At 31.3% G+C, this 21397-nt stretch overlaps 2 protein-coding genes across 7 annotated transcripts in view; one reads left to right on the top strand and one right to left on the bottom strand.

The window, feature by feature from the left end:
• pyd (zonula occludens-like protein polychaetoid) overlaps positions 1–21397 on the bottom strand; it is a 91617-nt gene that overhangs the window by 42483 nt on the left and 27737 nt on the right. For 4 of the 6 annotated variants that reach the window (XR_014878257.1, XM_085190450.1, XM_085190453.1 and 1 more), the window contains exon 3: positions 6900–7041. Coding sequence is in view for 5 of the 6 variants with exons in the window: in XM_085190450.1 (XP_085046576.1) it covers positions 6900–7041 (142 nt within the window). In the remaining variant the exon portion in view is untranslated. Of the gene's footprint in view, positions 1–2153; positions 2543–6899; positions 7042–7970; positions 8384–21397 lie in introns of those variants that run through there. The other 2 variants (XM_085190451.1, XM_085190454.1) reach the window with 2 other exon arrangements.
• LOC146536369 (thioredoxin domain-containing protein 12-like) lies at positions 3438–6500 on the top strand. Its single transcript, XM_085190377.1, has 3 exons — positions 3438–3943; positions 5879–6055; positions 6382–6500. The coding sequence occupies exons 1-2, from the start codon at positions 3612–3614 to the stop codon at positions 6033–6035; spliced, it is 489 nt and encodes a 162-aa protein (XP_085046503.1). The 5' UTR covers positions 3438–3611; the 3' UTR covers positions 6036–6055; positions 6382–6500.

The following is a 21397-nucleotide window of genomic DNA, read 5'->3' as shown; positions in this document are numbered from 1 at the left end:
TCCTAAAAAAGAAAAGTGTAAGAAGCCAGATACGAGTAAACTTCCACCATGTAAACCCTAATATAAAAATGTTACACAAAGATTTTTAGAAAACTATGTTTTATAAAAATATATATTTTATTACTCTACTTAAGCGTTTTATTTATATTGTTTATAAATTCAGATTTACGTTCAAGAAAGATGATAAACTGACATGTATTTCCAAAAATATTTTTGAGGGATCTTTTCTAGTAAACCAATATTTCAATCGCCAAATTATTAAATAAGTCTGTATTTTAGAATCTTTTTTTATTTTTATATATTTTATGGCAACCTTTTTTGCAATGAAAAACCAAAAAAACAACACTTAAATACTTAACCAACTAGTTTGAAACGTATAGCCATATTAGAAATTAAAATTTTATTTAAATATCTCATGAAAATGGAGCAAATCATTAAAGCTGTTGTCGTTTCCGTGACGACTATTGCTGTTTACCATTATTTGGTAAAAGAAAAACGTATTTAGTAAAACTAATATAATAGTCAAATCTTTTGGGATTTATGTATGGAACATCGTATTTGGAGTGAAAGAAGTTACCATCCCCAATGAAGAATCAAAGACCATGTTATATGACCAAAAGCAAGTCCAAAAAGTAAATAGTAAATAATTTAAATTGTTATTATTGTTCAAAATTCATGTTTTGTCCTGTGAAGTTATAAAATGTGATTTTTTTGTATTTATAAATTATTATTTTTTTTAATAAAATTGAAGAGTAAGTTAATTTTCAATTGTTAATTTTTTTATTGTTTACCCCTAGGATAAATATTTTTACGTATATTTAAAAATAGCATTTGTATCTTAGATAGAAAAAAGAAACAATATGTACTCGTGAGTTAATAATGCATGTATAGCTAATATGTAGGCCATGTATGAAGTAGTCATCTTGCAATTAACATAAATGATAAAATACTTTCAGCTTGACCACACCTTAGAATGTTTGTAAACTTTTTCTTGCCACTTTTCTTTCTAGATTTAGTTCTCATGGCGCGGTTTAAAACTTAGTGTATATGAAATAATAATTATGGGTCGATTTTTATTTCAAAATCTTAGTTAAATAATTTGAATAATAAATAAGAAAAATCCTTTAAATCTTCACCACAGTTAAAAATTACCTTGAAATTTAACGAAATTTTCTATATTGTACTAATTATCCTATTATGAACATTAATTATCAATAATCATTGTGTTAAATATGTATATTGCGATTTAAATTATGATTTCTAATAACTCTTCATTTTTTAACCGACTTCTGTAAAAAGAGAAGATGAATTTTTATTTATGTTTCTTCTTTGTTACTTCAGAACTTATGAATTAATTTGATGATTCTTTTTTGGTCCCATTTTAATTTGGCCCATTTCTGGAAATGATATCCATGAGAAAATCGCATAAGTCCTAAATATCGATTAACACAATATCGCAATAACCGATTTCAATGATTCTTTATTTAATAATAAATTTAAAATAATAATATTATTATTATTTTAACAATAGTACTTTCACTAAATCTTATATATAATACAGATAATGAAGAAAAATTATACATCCCCATAATGGGCTATTTTTTTCCTGGCAGTAACTGTCAAAATAAAAACCAAAAAAAAAACACAATTGCCTCAGGTAATTTAAAATGAAATTTCAATACGATTTTTAAATAATAAATAAATTATTATAAAATGAATGGAAAGAAATTATTATTAGACTTGATTGTGTTTTCTACATCGTTTTACGTGTCTTACACTCTGATGTCTTTATTCATAGAGAGATATCGGGTGAAACGCGTAGACAACTCGGCTAAATAATTACGAGTATGTTAAATATGCAGCAAGTTACCATTTTAAGATTCGAGTTTTAATAGTTTGTGTAACAATGTGAGTTATATAAAGCCTTAGTTATTGTAAAAGAGAATGAGTAATTTCAATTTTTATAAATAAAAATCTTATGAATTATCCTTTTGCAAAGTTTTAAGTTTAACAACAAATATTAAAAATATAGGTTAAAGGTGAAGCTATTTATTTATTTTCTACAATGTTCCCATATTGATATTTTTTATATTATTTTCATTAATTTTTTTTTATACAAATGACAATTTATAACTGACAATAAAAACTCTTACCCGTTTACGCCTCTTTCTTCCAGGGAAAGTGTTCAATGGCTGAGGCAGGGGCGGTAAATGATAAAAGTATGGTGGCGTGAACATCACGTCCTCGACATTCGCCATGGGCGTCCGGGGCACCATGGACCGAACCGTCCCATAAATGTTTCTACTACGATTACCTCCGTACAAATTAATCATTTCACTTTGGAATCACAATCACAATTAAAAATAACGCAAAAAAATAATTGTCGTGTTTAATTAAGTAGAACTTATTTTAATAAAAAAATAAGCCACTTTAATGTTTTTTTTTTTGGTAACAAGGTTGCTATAAGGTATTTTTTTTTTCAAATATTCCTAAAGCATCTCGTTGCCGAAAATGGCGCGCGGGCACAGTGTTCACGATTTCGAATGCGTTTGATTGCAGATGGTCCTGTACGCGTTACATGTAATTATCATAGTTAATCTGCTTTTTCCAATAGGATACGTGGAGCGTGACGTCGCTGTAACGATTGAATTGTATTGTCTGTTTGTTTGCGAACTAAAAAAATTAAATGAAAATTTCTAATAATTTCATTTATATTATATTAATTTACAGTGACATAATAAATATGGAATTTATTATTACGCATAAAATTTAACTTATTTCTCCTATAAGTTTGTCTATAGAAGTATTATCTTCTAATATTAATTAAGTGAAAAGTGAGTTTATATAGCGATTATTTCATATTTAATATGAAAAAAGCCACACCTGTAACAAAACATAAATTAAAGAAAAACGTACACGCATTGGCATGCGCTGATACACATGAATAAGTTTGAAAAGTTGTCATCATTGCATTAAGCGGCTGTATGCGACCGGAGTGCCCATTGTTTTACATCCCATACTAATGTTATAGGTATTAGACATGCCAATGTTTTCCTAAAGAAAAAATAACATAAAAATATTAAACCTATTAATAGGTCTAATATTTTTAATATTTTTATGGTATTGAATAGGTTAAATATTTTAATGGATAAAATAAAGTTTTTAGTTTAAACATATGACTATGATCGAAATGTGTCAATGAGTATTTATTGTTATAGTCTTAATATTTAAATAATTAATAAATATAAAGTTTTTTCATATTTGAATTTTGTAACCATACCAAACTAGCCTACAGCGCCATCTATGATCTGTCGTTTAAACTTGTAGCGTATAACGTCTATACTCAAGTTATATGACATTGACAATCGTGTCATTTATGAAAGTACAGGCAGATGGCGTCACATAACAAAAACAAGTTAAATTTCAATGAGGTTTATATCAAAATAATAAAATTCAAAAACAATAAAAGCTTGTCAGTCCTTTGTCAAATTACTTCAGTTACTTCAAGATGGCTGAACTGTAGTACATAAAAAATACAATTAAAATGCGGCATAAAATCTGTCGTTTGCCCTAAGCTTATTTGGAACCATTTATTTATTTAAAAATATGATATGGCGACAGGAAAAATTGCAAAAACTTTCTTCGCCCTAATTTTCAGCAAAGTGCACTGTTCAGGCACGGACGGGAAGGACAATGGATTTGGCAACCATTACGTTTGGGCTGGTTCCCTCGACTCCGGCCTGAAAATAGCAAACCATCACCAAAAACCAGTAATGGTAATTATCCACAAGTCCTGGTGTTCAGCGTGTAAGAACTTGAAGCCCAAATTTGCTAATTCAGCAGAAATACAGTCGCTGAGTAAGCATTTCGTGATGGTCAATCTTGTGGACGAAGAAGAACCCAAAAATAATAATTATGCACCAGATGGGACTTACATTCCTCGGTAAGTTTCAGTTCCATTTAATATAAAACAAAAGTTTTTGCAAATAAATGATATATTTCGTATGGTGAATAGAACTTGGGAATTATTACATTCAAAGCAGACCGTAGTCAGACGTTTTGTGATATATAACGTAATATGTTTATTTTGCCAAATTGGTAGCGCAGATGTAAGGGATATTTATTGCTTATTGGTTTTGACATAATATATGTATTATAAAATTACAAATACTAGTGGAGCGCTATTTGCTGATATTATTAAAAATAATAATATTCATTTATTTTAATTATAACGCATTCTTATTTTCGAATTTCGTCATCAGCTTTCTTAGCAAATTTTACAGTCGGTACCTATCTATATATATTTATTAAAACTTGGTTATTTAATTTAAAAGATAATACAATAAATGGATTTACGCCAAAAAGATTCTTTATTGTAGATATACATTGTAAAATTATGATCGTCTCTCATAGTAGCCAATGTAAAAGCTGAATTTTGAAATTATCAAAACTTTTAAAGAGAATCGTTAAAGTCCAACATAATAATATCTGTTAGACAGTGCTACTGGTTTGGTTCGCGAAAGTGGTAATTACACGATTGCGTAACAAAGCTCTAACTGAGTGTCTAATAAGCTAAATTAGTAATACTTGCTCGAGCACAAAAGGTCTTTTCTTCTTTGTGTTTTACTGTTACGAAATTACCTTCTACAATTCGTCTGGCTTGATGAACTAGGTACCTATATATAATATTTCGGATATCGTATAGACTTGGAAATGTTTGTAAAAAAATTAGGCAAAGATTATTATTTACCCAAGAAATTAGTTTTTAATTTTTTATTAAATGTCCCCCAAAACTCCCTGATATCCCTAACTGTATAGCAAAATTTAAAAACAATAAAAAACAATAACCTCACATTAACTTTGCATATACATATACTTTTATCATATAAAAAAATACTTTTATTGTTCTTGTCGTAAAACTTCAGAAGGTATTAGAGTTTATTACAACGCCGCCATAAAAATATATTGATCATACTTCCACTATTAGAAAATTTATCACTAATATCTATATCTGCACGCCTATGCCACAACGCTATACTGTCCACGCGACGGTTTTGGGTTCGATTCCCCACTTCTGCCACTTCCACCACTGAACACCCAATGCCTCGAATATTCGGCTTAAAATGGGGAACTGAGTGCCACAGTTACACAACGTTCTCTCTGCCTGCTGTGTGCGGAATACAGCGTAAAGCTCAAAATTATTAAATAAACACAAACGTATACCTTAAAATGACATTTATTAAAAATATAATAATTATTTTATAAGTAGATACATTTAACAATTCGAACTTTAGAACTATAAAATGTTAAATATAAAGTTAAATAACTTTGAATGGAGTTTCTTTGGAAACTTCTGAATAGAGTTCCTAATTAACATTTAGTTAACAATGTAAGAAGACTGCTATAAAATTGTTTAAATGTTTTTTAATTACTTTAACAGACAAAAATTATCAATCTAGTGAGGATTTTTCCTACTCTTTATTTTAGCTTCACATTGTATTGTGCACATAGCAGGGTAGATAGAGGGAACCTGGGAACCTAATGTTAAGACACTCCGTACCCATTGAGATATTTCCATTCCCCACTTTCCGTCGCCTCCGCCGATCCTGGAAGCATTTCATATCCTCAAATGGGAATTGAACTCACGACCTCCCTAACTGACTCATTGTTTCATAATTTAAAAATACTCTAAAAGCTCTCTTAAGTAAGTAAAACACTTGAATGATGAATTTTGTATTTGAACTTAGACCTATTATATTATAAGCGAACCAGAAACCGTAGCGCCTTAATTAATATTAACTTTCGACAGCGTGAAATCAAATTGCTAGATAACTACTTGTTTATCCAAACGGATAATCTAATCAACGATCGTTGGCAGAATAATCTTCATTTCGCCGAAGGGTTCGGTCGACCACGAGATTTACAATGAGGAGGGGAGCAGCCAACACAAATATTTCTACAGCAGACCGGAACAGATCGCCAGGTCGATGAGGAAGGTCCTCCAGAAGTACCGACACGAACAGTTTGATGTATGATACAATAACGTTATGTTTTAGTAAGTGTATTTCTGAAGATTAAAAGGTCAGATTCGATGGAGAGAATGGGAGAAAACACGACCTAGTCTATTTTAATAATAATACCCAATAGTAATAATATTTTGACGGTGTATTTGAGCTTTGCTATTTGCAATGTTTGTGGGTTCAAATCTAAAAGTTCTCTGTTCCCAATATTTTTGTATATCAATTTAAATAAAAACTCAATTTTCTAAAATTGTTAGCGGGCTGACATGTTAGTAGCTTTTCTCGTCTTAGCTTTACAAATAACTATAGGTATATTGTGATACAATTATATTGTAAATTTTAATCGTATTTAATTTTTCAGATCAGCGACGTGAATCATAAATAGCCAACCTTATAAAATGTAACATTCTGGTTTTTTAAATGTAACACTTATACAATAGATTTTGCAATTTTTTATAAAAATTTGAATAAATTTGGCAGATTTATTTTCATGTTACTTATTTTAAGTGGTAAGCAACCTTGCATTTTGCATTTGCATTAGGTACTTTCTAAACGAGCTACATTATAGTTTAAGGTAATTTAAAGCATAATCAAATAGTCAAAAATAGAAAAAAACTAGTTGATATATTGTTAGGGGATAAAACAACAGTAGAATAACAATACGTACGAATGGATAGAATATTTCAATAGATTACTTAATTATATTAAAAATATTTGGATCGATCATAAATGATGAAAGATCTTGAAAACCACCTAAGAGCTCTTGGACTGTTTCCAAGGGTTCAAATATAATAAAGTTCAAAATTTTTATATGTTTTCTAAAAAGTATATTTCCTAAGTGTGGTATAACACTTTAAAATTTGTAATAAATATACTTACATCTTCAACCACCGGCTCGACGTACATCTCCATGGTGTTGTTGAGGGTGGGCAGCGGCATGGGCGAGGCCGCGGCTGAGGAGCGCCTCGACACGCTGTTGCACGAACATTGCGACACGGACCGACGGGACCGGGGAGATTCTCTGTAGGACAATTGTATATGAAATTTATATATTTTCTATGAAAGTCTTTTGTTTTGAGGATTGGTGATGTTTTCTGCTCATCCGTTTCCGTTTTGGTAAAGGAAGGTCAAGATGTCCTTAATAAGGACCAGGAAATGAATATATTAAAAATAGATCTGAAGATGCAGCCTACTGCATACTTGACCCCTAGGTCGAGAATTATTTTAATTTCCTCGTTCTGGAAACAAGACAAAGCTCGTCGTTGAGTTACGCCAATCAACAGTCAATGTGTCGAAAATTGGGCAGTGCATGGGGCATGGACTGTCTTAAGTCTTACCACGAGATTTCCTCTGCATCCGCTGCAGAGTTCACATCGTATCACACCATAACCCGCATATTATAATAATAAAAAATAACTGAAACCAAAGTAGCCGCATTTACTGACCAATGTTTGAAGGTTATAGTAATTTAGTTAGAAGGAATAAGTTTGTATATAAATATTTTGTAAATTTATAATAACCACAAACAAAAAATATCCTAATCGTAGTTGTACTTTCCTACATGTATTGTAGCGGATATATTTCGTATATTATTTATAGCGGAGCTGATTAGTTGGCTCATTGGCTGAAACAGTAAGTGGCGGGTTGAAGTGCCCGTAAGTTGAATGTTTTCTTCCGACCTTCGGTGTATTATTATTTTCTGTTCGTAAAACAAATTTATTTTATTAACTTAAATACATATAAAAGTCTTTATTTTTCAATATTTTCTATTTCAAACAAAATACACCGGCATATTAAAGTAAGCTAAAAATTATTAAATGTTTATTATTCTATAGAATGAAAGAAATTCATAATTTCTAACAGCTAATTGACGAAATTAAAATTATACTTTAGAAATTAAAATAATATATTTAAATTTATCTACACATATACCTATTTAAATTCTATTACCTTTTGCTTCTCCTGCACACGTGGCGCGTCGATCGGTCGCATCTACACCTGGATCTCAGTGGTACAAAGTACCCAAGCTGAGGCAAAGGCGCTGGATCCGAGGAGTCGCTCGAATCGCTCCATTCCGGTTGGCTGAATGGACCGATTTCTAGTGCTGACGGCATTGCGGTTTATTAAAAAAAAAAAAGAAGTTGTAATTTCGCGCCTTTTTATATTGACGTTTTTCTGTTTATGTTTTTTTGTCGATTTGTTTATTTTGAATTATTATTGCACTATTTTGAACGATTTTCAGTGTTTTTACTTTATTATCTCCTTTTTACAATTTTAAAGATTAATTATTTAGTATGTTCGTGAACGTGTATTTTAATTAAAAAAATATTTTCGAGACGTCCAAACAACATATGGATTTAATCGCGTTTGTAAAAGTATTAACCTATTTGAAATATGATAATGTAAACAAAGTTAGATTAGAATACGGGTGCGTATACCAATTAGATACAAACGATAGGTACGTCTTTGATAAGATAAGAGCACGGTAAGGTGTTACCATATATTTTATGTGTTATTTTAAAAATGTCTTAAAATTGTTTTATTGTTGTTTTTTTATCTCTTAGAACGGCATTTTTTCGTAGGTTGTATTTTTTCTTAAAGTCCTTTCCACAAAAATGTCTATCTATGAGTAGATACTGATTATGTTAGTTGTTAGAATTAGGTATAATTGTAATGAAATTGCGTAGTAAGAAGATATAAAAAATAAATGACAAATGATTCTTAAAGCTGCATTTCTCCAGATTACACATATAAAGAATATATGTTATTAGATTTGGAGAAAAAGGGCAAAAATGTCATATAATAAAAGTCTCAAATCGTCAAAGCGATGGCGTCCCGAGCGTGAAAGAACGCGCATTCCTCGTAGGATACGTTTTTTGCCGGTGAGCCCGTGACTCACAAAGGCGCCGATAACATTAGGGATGTTGCTTTTTGTGACTGCCGTTAAAACGCTTAACCGTGGATGAACCTTGACATTAGAAATTTAGGTCGTGAAGTATTAGAAATGGTACGAAAAAATATTCAGGATTTAGGAATATTGGGAACCTTTTAAAAAAACAACAGCTTTACGCTGTATCCTGCGCACAGCAGGGTAGGCAGAGAGAACCTAGAGTTAAGACACTCCGTCCCCCACTTTCTGCCGAATTCTGGAGGCAATGCGTGTTGTGCGAGGAAATAGAAATATAAAGTTAAATAAGTATTTTACTTCACATACATTCTTTATGTTAAATTAAATGAAATGCCGCTTTAAATGCAGTCAAACGGTGTTTTTACTTTATTTGTATTCTAAAGCAGTTTCTTGTCTAGTTCAGTCAAGCTTATTTGAATAGGGGACACTTTGAGCATTAAAATGTTAGTTTACGTATTTCTATTACTAAACGTTACAAATATATCTATAATACCTGTTTATATATAGATATGTCGTAAGATAGTTTTGACTTTAAAACCATCTAAGTCTTGGGATATTTTTCGAGTATTCCTAAATAAATAACTAAATCAGCTTCCTCCAGCACACGGCAGGATAGGCAGAGGGAACCTAATATTAAGACACTCCGTTGCCCAGTTTCCGCTGAAGTTTCGAGTTGGGATCGAACCCTCAAACAAAACCGACTGGCCTATAAATGTTTTTTTTTATCCTGTCAAAATTTTTATACTGTCATACTGTCAATACAGAATTTTATTTTTATACTGTCAATATAGGATATTAAACGAGAAAAGGGTAAATAGTTATACTTTTATTAACTTAAAGTAAACTACACGCACATTATTATGTTTGTTTAGTATAAACATTTGCCTTACATTTAAAAGTATGAAAATATAAAAAAAAATAGAACGCCAAGATAAACTCTTCACGGCCCAGCATCCAGACGGTCTCATGTTTATTTTAACCTCGTCTATAGCCCTTGAAAGATGAAATTTTCTCTCAAAATTAGTAATAATGTCTTTGATGTATTTTTTGACGTACCTGTTTATTATTATTATATTTTTTTTATTTTACGTATTTGGTAGGCAGAGGGTGGCTTCTGAGAATTCTTTAGTTTTTTAATACTTCCAAGATATTAAAAAACAAAAAAACTTTTCCTAGCTTTTCAATCCATCAACTGTTTATTAAGTTCGGAAAATAACTTTCGTTTCAGTTTGTTTCGACTTTTATAGAGACAATATATCAACTTTATTGCTGGAAGCACGAAATATTTAAGGAGTCACGGAATATCATTATTACTTTTCATCATTCATTTTGCTGAAAATGGGACTGACTGAGTGTTTCAATTTCTGTCTCCAGCGTTATTATTTGCCATTAGTTTTGCCTCGCCCTTTTATTTAATTGCAAAATATATTTTATTTGATTCTTTTTACTGTCACGCTTTATCCCGCAAACAGCAGGATAGGCAGAGGGAACTTACTGTTATAACACTCCATCCACCATTTTTTGCCGAATTCTACAGGCATTTGACTGACTGGCTATTAAACTTAGATTATGATCAGACAGAGAACCTATTGATCGTATAGCTTGATACCGATGAAGCCATCATACGTACGCACACACACATCCACACACGCACACACGTCCACACACACATACACACATCCACACACGCAAACTCACACACCACATATAAACATCATGCACATGCACTCTAATAATGTTTTGTTTATTGTATACCTTTTTATTTTATTTTTTCTTTTAATTAATTAATTTTTAATACTATTATTGCATGCTTTTTTAATTATTAGTTTTTATCATTTGTTATATTTTAAAGTTTTTTCTTTTTTTTTTTTTTTGTAATTGATCATACTAATTTATGAATGGATGCTTGTGAGGCGGGCGTTAATAACTGCCACACAGTTTACAACTAATGCGGTTATTATCGTTATAAATTGTTTTTTTTTTGTAATTTTGTTTATGAATAAATTATATTATTATTAAATTATATATTATTATTCTGTGTTTTTGATTGGCAAAATTCAGAGCGAAAAAAGAAAATGGTAAATATTAAATATTTAATTTCCTCCACTGAAAATCGAACCTATAACCCATCGCGTTTAAAGCCACACTCTGTGCCACAACTGGCCTCAAATTTCAATATTTTAATATAATAGTTATTAGTTTAAATTTGTGTATAGCAGTTGTATAATATAAATATCACCAGGTGCAAATCAAAGCGCACGAGATGAATCATCGATCATTGACTCCGCTTACGTTGGGCAGACGTGTTGGCCTTTTATTTTGAACAAACATACAATATTGCGATTGTAAGTTTTATATTATTATTATATATTTTTTTAATACAATACAATACAATACAATATCCTTTATTACACAAAAACAACAAAATTTTACATAATTTATATACAAAAATGAACAAAAACATGTACAATAAGGCGGCCTTATCGCTTGAAGCGATCTCTTCCAGGCAACCTTGGTTGTTGGAATTGTATAAAAAAGAAGGTGGTGGGTGGTGCATTAAATTATAATATAAGGAATTTAATAACAATAATAATATAAATAAATAAATATATATAATTAATATACACTAAATAAATAACACATACATATACGATAAATATACATTACTATACAGTAAAATAAACATAATAAATAAATAATACATATAGTACACATAGTATTTAAAGATTTGTAAAAAAAAAAAAAAATGTTGATGCTAAAAATAAAGGCTAAAATTATATATTTAAATAATATTTCTTTAATGAAGTTTTAAATTTTTGTAAGCTTTTGGCACGTCTGATTTCAATTGGTAAGGAATTCCATAGTTGGGCAGCTTTAATAGTATAGGAGTAAGACAGAAAAGAAGAAGAGTGAAGAGGAATTTCAAGTAATAGATTGTTTTGGGAGCGTAGTGAAAGTGAGTGGACGTCACTTAAAAGGAACAGAATATCTTAATCTTAACACCATGTTTCCAGGTTCCCTTTGCCTACTCTGCTATATGCAGGATACGGCGTGATGCTTTAAAAATCATAATTTAAAAAATAATAATAAATAAAATAGTCTTTATCGTGTTTGCTTTACGAATACAGGTATTAGCATTTCATTATTTAGATTAACAACCGAAATAAAAGCCTAACAAAAAGCAAATAATCATCTAAAAACCCATTAACATTCTCAGGAAACTATTCTTCAGCTATGTCGCTGTCACCACATACCTAACAACATCGATATTGTCGTTTATATTTAGATGCTGAATCATTTCTAAAAAAATTTCCATTTTAACAGCAAATAAGCTTTACGCGGTATCCCCCTTATAGGGCTGACCAAAATGACCCTAGTGTTGAGACACTCCGTTCCGCCGTACTTTTCGAGCCATTGCGTGTTGACTCAATTCAACTCAAAGCAACGAAAATTATAATATTAATAAAATATACCGTTCTCCCGAGTGGGAATTGAACTCACAACCGTTGCGTTACAGTCAAACGTTTTAAACAGCATTGCGTTAAAAACTAAAATACTATCGATTTTTAGGGTATTAACTAGGGGTAAGGGAAGTCATTTAATAATAATAACAATTTACAGCCAGTTGGTACAAATTTACTTTTTTTTTTAATTTTAGACCGTTTTAATTACAGTTAAATGTCACTTTGCGCGACACTTATCCAATTAGTTCAAATTATTTTTTCAATATTTAATTATGTTTAATTGATTTCCTTTTCCGGAAACAATAAACTACTCTAATTTAATATTTACCTATTAAATAATATTTCCCAAGTGACGAGCCTATCAAGGCGTTTAGAGAAAAATGAAGAAAATGAATAAATCTATTATTTTGACAACAATAGCAGTTGCTACTAAAATATTTCGTAATTGAATTTTCAAATGACCGATATAAGTTACGAGTGGATCCAGCTTTCAAATGAAGTATAGGGGTCAAAGCTCTCCAATTAGTGCCATTATTCTGACAATCGAAATCGGAACAAAGCTATTATATATATTACAAAACTTTATAAAAGGTTTGTATCGATATTTATATGGGTACGATGAGAAATACTAACTGACAATAACAAAGAAGCAATTACTTTTATTTTCTAGTTGAGCAAATATATTTGAGCTTTCGCATGGATTATTTATATTTGCTATATTACGTAACTTAACGCCGCACTTTATCTAACCAGGCTAGGACTCTAAAAATATATTTATTTATGATTTCTATATTTATTGCACACACAGTAGGGTAGGCAGAGAGAACTTGGAAACCAAATGTTAAGATACTCTATATCCGTAAGGACATTTCCGTTCGCGATTTAACTCTGAATTCTAGAGATTGATAGCGTGTTGAGTGGCAGAATTCTTGAACGTTACCGAAGCGAACACATGAAAATTATAAATATTCCAATTCCTCTATTGGGAATCGAACCCATAACCTCCTGACACGTTTACAGTCGCACGCTAATGCACCAGCGCGACGACATTTCTTTTCAATAAACAAATGAAATCATAATGGCCAAACATTTGGAAGCCCGCATCTTGTTAAAAATATATTAATTGTAATTCACGCACTTACCCGTCATGGTTTTGACAAGAGAGCAGATTGTAGTTAATTTTTATGTCTTTCTATATGAAATTGCCCTTACGCTGATAATTTAATTTAATAGTAATATTTTTAAACACACACGGCCTGTGACAGTACCGCGATAGCTTTGAGTTCGATTCCCATTCTAGGGAATGAACTACATATTTCAATTTTGAACTCCGCTGCTCAATACGTAATGTCTCGAAATTAGAACGATACATGGGGAACGACAGTTCGTTACCCTTAAGGTTAGCTTCCCTCCGTTTTCTCCATGCGTGATACAGAGTGAAGCTGCTTTTTATTTCTAAAAATATTTTACATTTCAACTTCTATTACATCATTTAATAAGACAAGAGAAAAATGTTTTGCAATAATAAGCAAAAATAAATGTTTTTCGACAAGTTTCGTCGATGACACTTTACTGGGTCAAGGTTTTATGTCGAAGCTTTTACCTCCCCGACGTTTTACATCTGAAGTAAACATGTTTTTTTGATCTTTTACTAAACTTATATTTATTTGTTTTCATTTGTTTATTCCCCAATGTAAAGACTGATATTATTCTTTTCTGTTTCTGCTAGATATTAGGATATGTTAAATCTCTTCTTTTTTCTAATTTTATGGCTGTTATTACAGTTTTTCATATAAAAGATTTAAGAAAAGATTTAAAAAAAAAAAGATAAGAAGAAAATTTTCAAACAAACATATTTTTTGCGCAAAGGCACAAGCCTATAATCGCGACAGATTATGGTTTTGATTTCTACTTAAGGAAATTAATGTGTTTTAATAGAAACGGAGTGTCTGAACACTAGGTACCCTGATCCCGCACCTATGTTGTAGCTAAATAACTATTTTTTTCCCTTTAAACTTGATAGCATATTGTTTGAAGATATGTTTATAACATATCTCTTTTCACTTTTGTTCACATAATGTAATATTTTAGCTTGCAGGCATTGTCTTGATGGCAATGAACTAAAATCGGTCGTGAGCTTAAACGTTTAGATTAGCACGATCAATACAATCTAATGTCTAAAAGTAATACTTTGACCTTATATTCAACCTTAACTTAGAAAAGGCAGTAAGGCTTACTGATTTGTTAAAAAGTAAATATGACTATCATGTGATGGTGCATCAGCACAAGCTGTAAACGCAACAGGTCGTGGGTTCTCTTCCCATTCGGCAAAAAGAACTATTTAATACTTTGATTTCTTTGCGAAATTTCAACAAATATAACTAGCATTTATTTGCGGCTATGTCCCTGTCATGGAATGGAAATAAATAAGAGTCATGAATGACACATTCTAAGTGCACAAAGTCATTCCAGAGTGATTCCTAGAATGTCATTCATCATCACTTTGTCCGTTAGTCTGAGAACTTGCAATAAAGGGGGGGAAAGAAGTGACTTAATGGTGAACGGAGTGTCATTTTGACCCCCTTGTATTATTTCGTTACATAATATTTAAAACTAAAGTTTTTAAAACTTTTTACTGGGTGAGTAGAGTTATAAGTTTAAAAATAAATTTTCTCTGAACATTAAAATTAAAGTCTATATTACAATTTTCTAGTTTCGTTTACCATTTTCGTTATATTAAATGTATAAAGAAAATCAACAACCAAAATCAAGTTAAGTTATTTTATGACATTAGTATCACTATCACATTTTATTTATTTCTCACGAGTGTATAGACTTAGTACAGGCGGCGACGAGGTGAGGCTACTGGTTCCTTTATTAAAGCAAACATAAAATATCCGTATATCGACAATGTTTGGAATCACTTAGCACGCGTCTATATGTACATGTTTGCCTCCAGTGCGTTCTCACGATTACATTTCTACAATGGGTGAACGATAATTAAAATCATAATATTTTTTTTAGCTTCGCGTTGTCCCGGACATAGATAGGTAGAGGGTACCTAGTGTTAAGGCACTGTGTTCCTCACTTTCCGACAAATTTTTCGAGGCATTGCCGGTTGAGTTGCGGAACCTAACGCCGAGCCTTTGTCTTGGTAAGAGAGCGAGTGGGGATCGAATCCACAATCGTCGCGTTACAACTACCTCAGTAACCCCTATTTTTTTCCTAAGTAGGAAAAGAACACCTAGCCTAAATGAATTCTGTTTTGTTATACTACAATGACCCTTTTTACTTATTTTAATTATCCTTTTGTATAACATTTCTATTAAATCCTTAGTTCTTACCGAAAATGTATTCTAGAAGAGTTTCGTTCGTAAACTTAACGTTAGCTTCTCTAAAGTGACAAGCACAATAATCGTCTACAGACAGACACTAATGGAGTTGTTCAAGAGTAATCCTCGTACAAATAGCGGGGTTAAGTATTATATATATATATATATATATATATATATATATATATATATAGATGAAAATCAAAATGCAGTGATAAAATAATGCATCTTTCTTTACATTCATAAAAAATAGTTCTTTTATGTTTATGTATTTTTTTTAGGAAAATGAAACCTAAAACTAAGTTTACAAAAAAAATAAACTTAGTTTTAGTTTTCATTTTCCTCTCTTGTAAGGATGAAGTTCCATTCCGTCACTCAAGAATTAGACGGATAGTGAGGAACGGAAGTATCTTCCCAGGTTCCAAGGTTCCCTATGCCTACCCTGCTATGTACAGTATAGAGTGTGAAGCTTAAAAAAAATAGTGATTATGAAACTAAACAAAATAATATTGTTTTTTTTGTGTCAGAAGTGACGTAAGTCTACATATTGGTAAGTCTCAACAGACATGACACGCGACAGGCGTGTCTAATAATATAAAGAGACACTAGCCACGCGCTACGTGAGTAATAATTTGTAACATACTATATTTCTATATATATATATATATATATATATATATATATATATATATATATATATATATATATATATATATATATATATATATATATATATATATATATATATATATATATATATAATCATTCAGAGGCCTCTTCCAAGGTAGATTTGGTAGAAAATTGTCAGATATACTATTTATTAACTTTATTTTTTTATCAAATTTTGACCCAATTAAAAAGAAACTGAATATTATTGATTTCGCAGTTGGTGCACGTTGGTGACTGTAACGCGATTGTTGTGGGTTCGATCCCCACTCGAGGAAATGAAATGTTTATTTACATTTATATTTCCATGTCTTCGCTCTGGTGTCAAGGCAAAGCGCGGCGTTAAGTTCTGCCACTCAATACGGCAGGAAGTGGAGAACGGAATGTCTTAACACTAAGTTCTCTCTGCCTACCCTGCTATACGCAGGATACAGCGTGAAGCTGAAAAAAACCATCTGTTAGTTGACGTCTGGTAGTTAGCTCCATCAATCATTTTTTTTAAAGCTTTAAGCATCAACCGCATTACAAAAAAGGCAGTGTTAATAAACGAAATACACTTTATTTTATCAGACCCGAAATATAACATTTATATTACCCATTCCAATAATAACTTCAAAGAAATGTTAAAGTTAACTATAGATATCACTCCCGGAAATCGAACTCACGACCGCCGCTCTTACAAAGCATTCTGAACCGTCTAGACAGAGCTATTAATGTAACTTCGATCTCTCTAGCATTGTAGGTCACCATAAGTTCTATATCCGCGCGATGACAACCACCTACCTATGTGGGCCGGATATATCGTATATAAATGATATAGATGTGTTATTCTTATAGAATGAGGTGAAATTTTAATATAAACGTATTTTGTATCGACGATTTCCATATTTTCATTTAGATATGTGGAAATTGTTCTTTTAAAATTATGTTTGAATAGTACTTCCTATATATATTAATTGAAATTTAACTCTCTTTATTAGGTAATTTTGTCTAGTTTTAGTTCTGAAAAAAGGGTTCACCCTTTGTCGTGTATGTCGGGGTAGGCAGAAAGGACTTAGTTCACGAACAGACGGACCTAGAACATGGACGTAGGTATAGGGAGGGCTGGGTGGTTCGTTCCCACCTCACAATAATTTTATGCCCACCCCAAAGAAAAAGGTTTATAGTATATCTTTTCGAAGCTAAAGTCCAGGATCCCCAGGAATATATCTTCAGCCCTATTTTGGAGATATTGCATGTTAAATAGTGGATTTAAGCGTTTATAGTAATAGCTGCAAAACTACGCCAAGATGGCCCTACCGATAGTTTTGTAATATTTGAAATCTTTAGCTGTTCCTATAATATAAACACAACGGGCTTTGAACCCGCACTTCTTGGATTCTCTTCGTCGATCAAGGGCGCTAGCTAATTAATTTATACTTTCTTATCGCATTATGTAAATTGCTTAACTCAGTTTGCTTAATTTGTCAAGGTCACTGTCGTAGTACGTACTGCTATCGTATTTTTTGTTTTGAGTAATCTAAAAAGTAATCAAAGCGTGAAATAAAATTATAATATTACAAATATTTCCACAAAAAATTTAATGTCAATTTGCGAAATAAACCTCAAATACTTTTTATTGAATTATTTTTGGAATAAAAAATTTACTTAGTAAAACTGTGAGTAGTGGCGCAGCGGCACGAGGGTGTGACTGTAACGCGACGGTTGCGGGTTCGATCCCACTCGAGGAAGTGAAATATTTATTTATGTTTATATTTCCATTTCTACGCTCTGGTGTTGAGTCCTGCCAGCCTGCCACTTAACATGCAATGCCTCTAAAATTCGGCAGAAAGTGGGTTCACTCTGCCTACTCTGCTGTGTACGGGATACTGCATGAAGCTGATTTAATTTAATTTCTACACGAAATTGTTTTTTTGTCTACATTTTATTTAAATATATAAGACCATATCAAATTTATTTTAATAAATTATAGGCCGTCGTAATGTTTTGATGGAAACAGATGGATTGACACCTAATTTATCATAATGTTTTCTCAATTTTCCAATCATGACAATTTTACACAGCGTCATAATTTTTTTTACGATCTTTTACTTTATATGTTTTTTACGATTAATGACGTAATATTTATTTTGTGTAACGTAATATTTATTTGTTGACGTAATATTAATTGGTAAATTTGATATGTACCTACTTACAATTTTTTTACTTAAATTTTAGATATCTAATTGATTGGAGCAATAATTACAGGATACTACAATGGTTAGAAAATATACAAAATCAATACATCAATTTTTATTTTATATTTCTTCTTAATATTATAGTTAATAGATAGTCGGCGTTTAGTTTCGCCACACCACACGGAATACCTCTAGAATTCTAAACGGTAAGGAATGGAAGTGTCTTAACTTTAGGTTCCCAAGTTCCCTTTGCCTATCCAGCTATCCTGCAGGATAATAAATTTTAAAAATAGCTTTTGTTTTTAGTTTATAATAATTGACTGTTATAAGTCACTAGTTTCATATTTAATGCTAAAATCGCATGAAGTAAAGTGTGTGTCAAATGAACTAACACAAAGAAACACAAAAAAAAAATTGGTCTCAAATTACATAGTTGAGTCGACTTCAGAAAATGGCTCTAATTTTCGATTCGCGGCCATTTTAGTTTATTGACAGATTTACTGTTATTACTCGTATACTAGGCGTTGCAACTCTAACGAATTAATAACATTGTTTTGAGAAGAGAAAGGAGTGATAAAGTAGCGTCTCTTGACAGCTTACACTGTATAATTTATTGCTAAATTTATTTTTGTATTGTAAATAAGTTAACAGAATCTGTTGTAAGTTTTACTTACGTACGTTTTCAGCTTTACGTTATATCTCACATAAAGCAGGCAGAGAGATTCAAGGAACGAGGGATTGAGTGTTGAGTGGTGGAACTCTTCTACTTAAGTACTAAATGATATTTTATATTGATATACCAAATACTAAAAACAAATTAAATAGGGGAATTTGTGTAAATAACAGAATAGCAAATAGAGTAAATATTTTTTTCATAAATTAACTTTATTAGTTTTTTTACGACCCTAGTGATATAATATTAAATTATATTTTTTCAATAAAATCGTTAAAACCTAGTTACAAAGTTATATTTTTTATAAGATATTATTAGCAACAAATAGTGTTTCATGATAATATCTAAGTCACGTCCATATATTTATTAGGTACTCTTACTCGGTGAAATAGAAGGCGCCGAGAAGACGCATTCTACAATTCAGTGCAAGAATAACTAACTATATACATATATTTTTATATTACATACATATTTGCTTTACTATAAAATAACGAAATATTTTTATAACAAATAATATGTCAACAGCTATTAGATACACTGGACGCGGTGGTCATGGATTGAAATTTTCATGGGAAGATTCATGGGAATATTTTTCTGGTTTTTTAGCTTCTCACTGTATCGTGTATATAGCACTCAACACGCAATGTCTCCGGAATTGGGAGGAAAAGTAGGGAACGGAAGTGTCTTAATGGGAACGGAATGTTTTAACACTAGATTCCCCGCTTCTCTCTGCCTAAGCTAAAGTTTAAATCTCTCTCTCGTAAAGCAAAAATTTATAAAAAAGATTTCCTAAGCCAGACCGTGAAACACCATTCTGTTTACACATTTACATTAGTACCTACCTACTATCAGCATTTACATAGTTATAATAAAATGTGTAACAACTTTCATAAATTTTACAAAGCTCGTAAAAGCTTCATGTAGCTAATAATATAACGTGCGTTTAGAGCTTAAAAGGAATATGAGGATTGGTAAATGGTGAAAACTTGTATGTAACACACGTCATCGTCCATATATAATTTTAGATGGTCTCTAGGTAAAGTATGTTGTAAAGTAAGTTGTGTGTTGAGTGGCGTAACTCAACGCCGCGCTTTGGCTCATTAGCTCGAGTGGGATCGAACCCACAACGCCACACAAGCGCCACGACGGGACCTTTTTAGGATTCCGTAAATGAAATATCTTTAAATATTTCCAATATCATGTTTCTCACCAATTATTTGTTTATTTATATTAATTTAAGACGCTGGAAAATTATTACATTGGCGTAATGGACGTTACGTTAGAAATAGTATAAAATAAACATATTTTATAACTATATACTTTCTTTTTTTTTCAGTTTCACGCTGTTTTTCCGCATATAGCAGGGCAGAAGAAAACTAGAGTCAAGACACTTGGTTATCTACGTTCCTTTCAACCGTTTGGAAATATTGTATTTTAAGATACGGACCTCAGCGCCAGAGGTGTAAGACAGGGGAGAAATTAAATTTTACCCGATTTCACCGATTGAGAATCGAACCCACAACCATAGCGTTTACGTTGTGCTGTACAGCTGCGCCACGATTATCCCAGTGAATTTAGATAACTATTTATAGATATAGATAGAACTATTTATAGATAGAAAATTTTTAGATAACCATTTACAAAAATAGCCAATCTTATTTTCAAATCTAAAATATTATTCGTCATATTATGATTTTTCATATATGAAAACAGCCAGGCCACTGTTTACACTTTAAATATCTTTTATTTAGTTTAATTTAGTTAGGTCACTTTACTTTAAATATCTTTTATTCATAGTAACCAAAGCCATAGTAACCTATTACTAATATTATAAATGTGAATGTTTTTTCCACTTTTACGCAAAAACTCCTGAACGGATTTAGATCAAAATCTTACAATCATATAGGCTACAAATTATGTACACATTGTGTATAAAACTGCTATAATATAACAAAATGTATAAGCGGGCGAAGCCTCTTTGGGGCGATAGTAATCCATACATTTCTTTATTAATTTGTAGCAGTGTTTTTTTGTAATATACTCTAAGAGTCTAGGATATTTGGTAGAAGATGTCGATGTGTCGCTTGGCCGCACGCCAAAATGGATGACACTCGCGTTAGATTCATTCAGCAAATTAGATTATCGTTAACGAGATTA

This window comes from Heliconius melpomene, chromosome 9, assembly GCF_056956725.1.
Source record: "Heliconius melpomene rosina isolate 202511_hmr_F chromosome 9, ASM5695672v1, whole genome shotgun sequence".
Taxonomy (NCBI): Eukaryota; Metazoa; Arthropoda; class Insecta; order Lepidoptera; family Nymphalidae; genus Heliconius; species Heliconius melpomene.
Note: the sequence above shows the minus strand (reverse complement) of the source record. Positions and strands in the feature narration are given on the sequence as shown.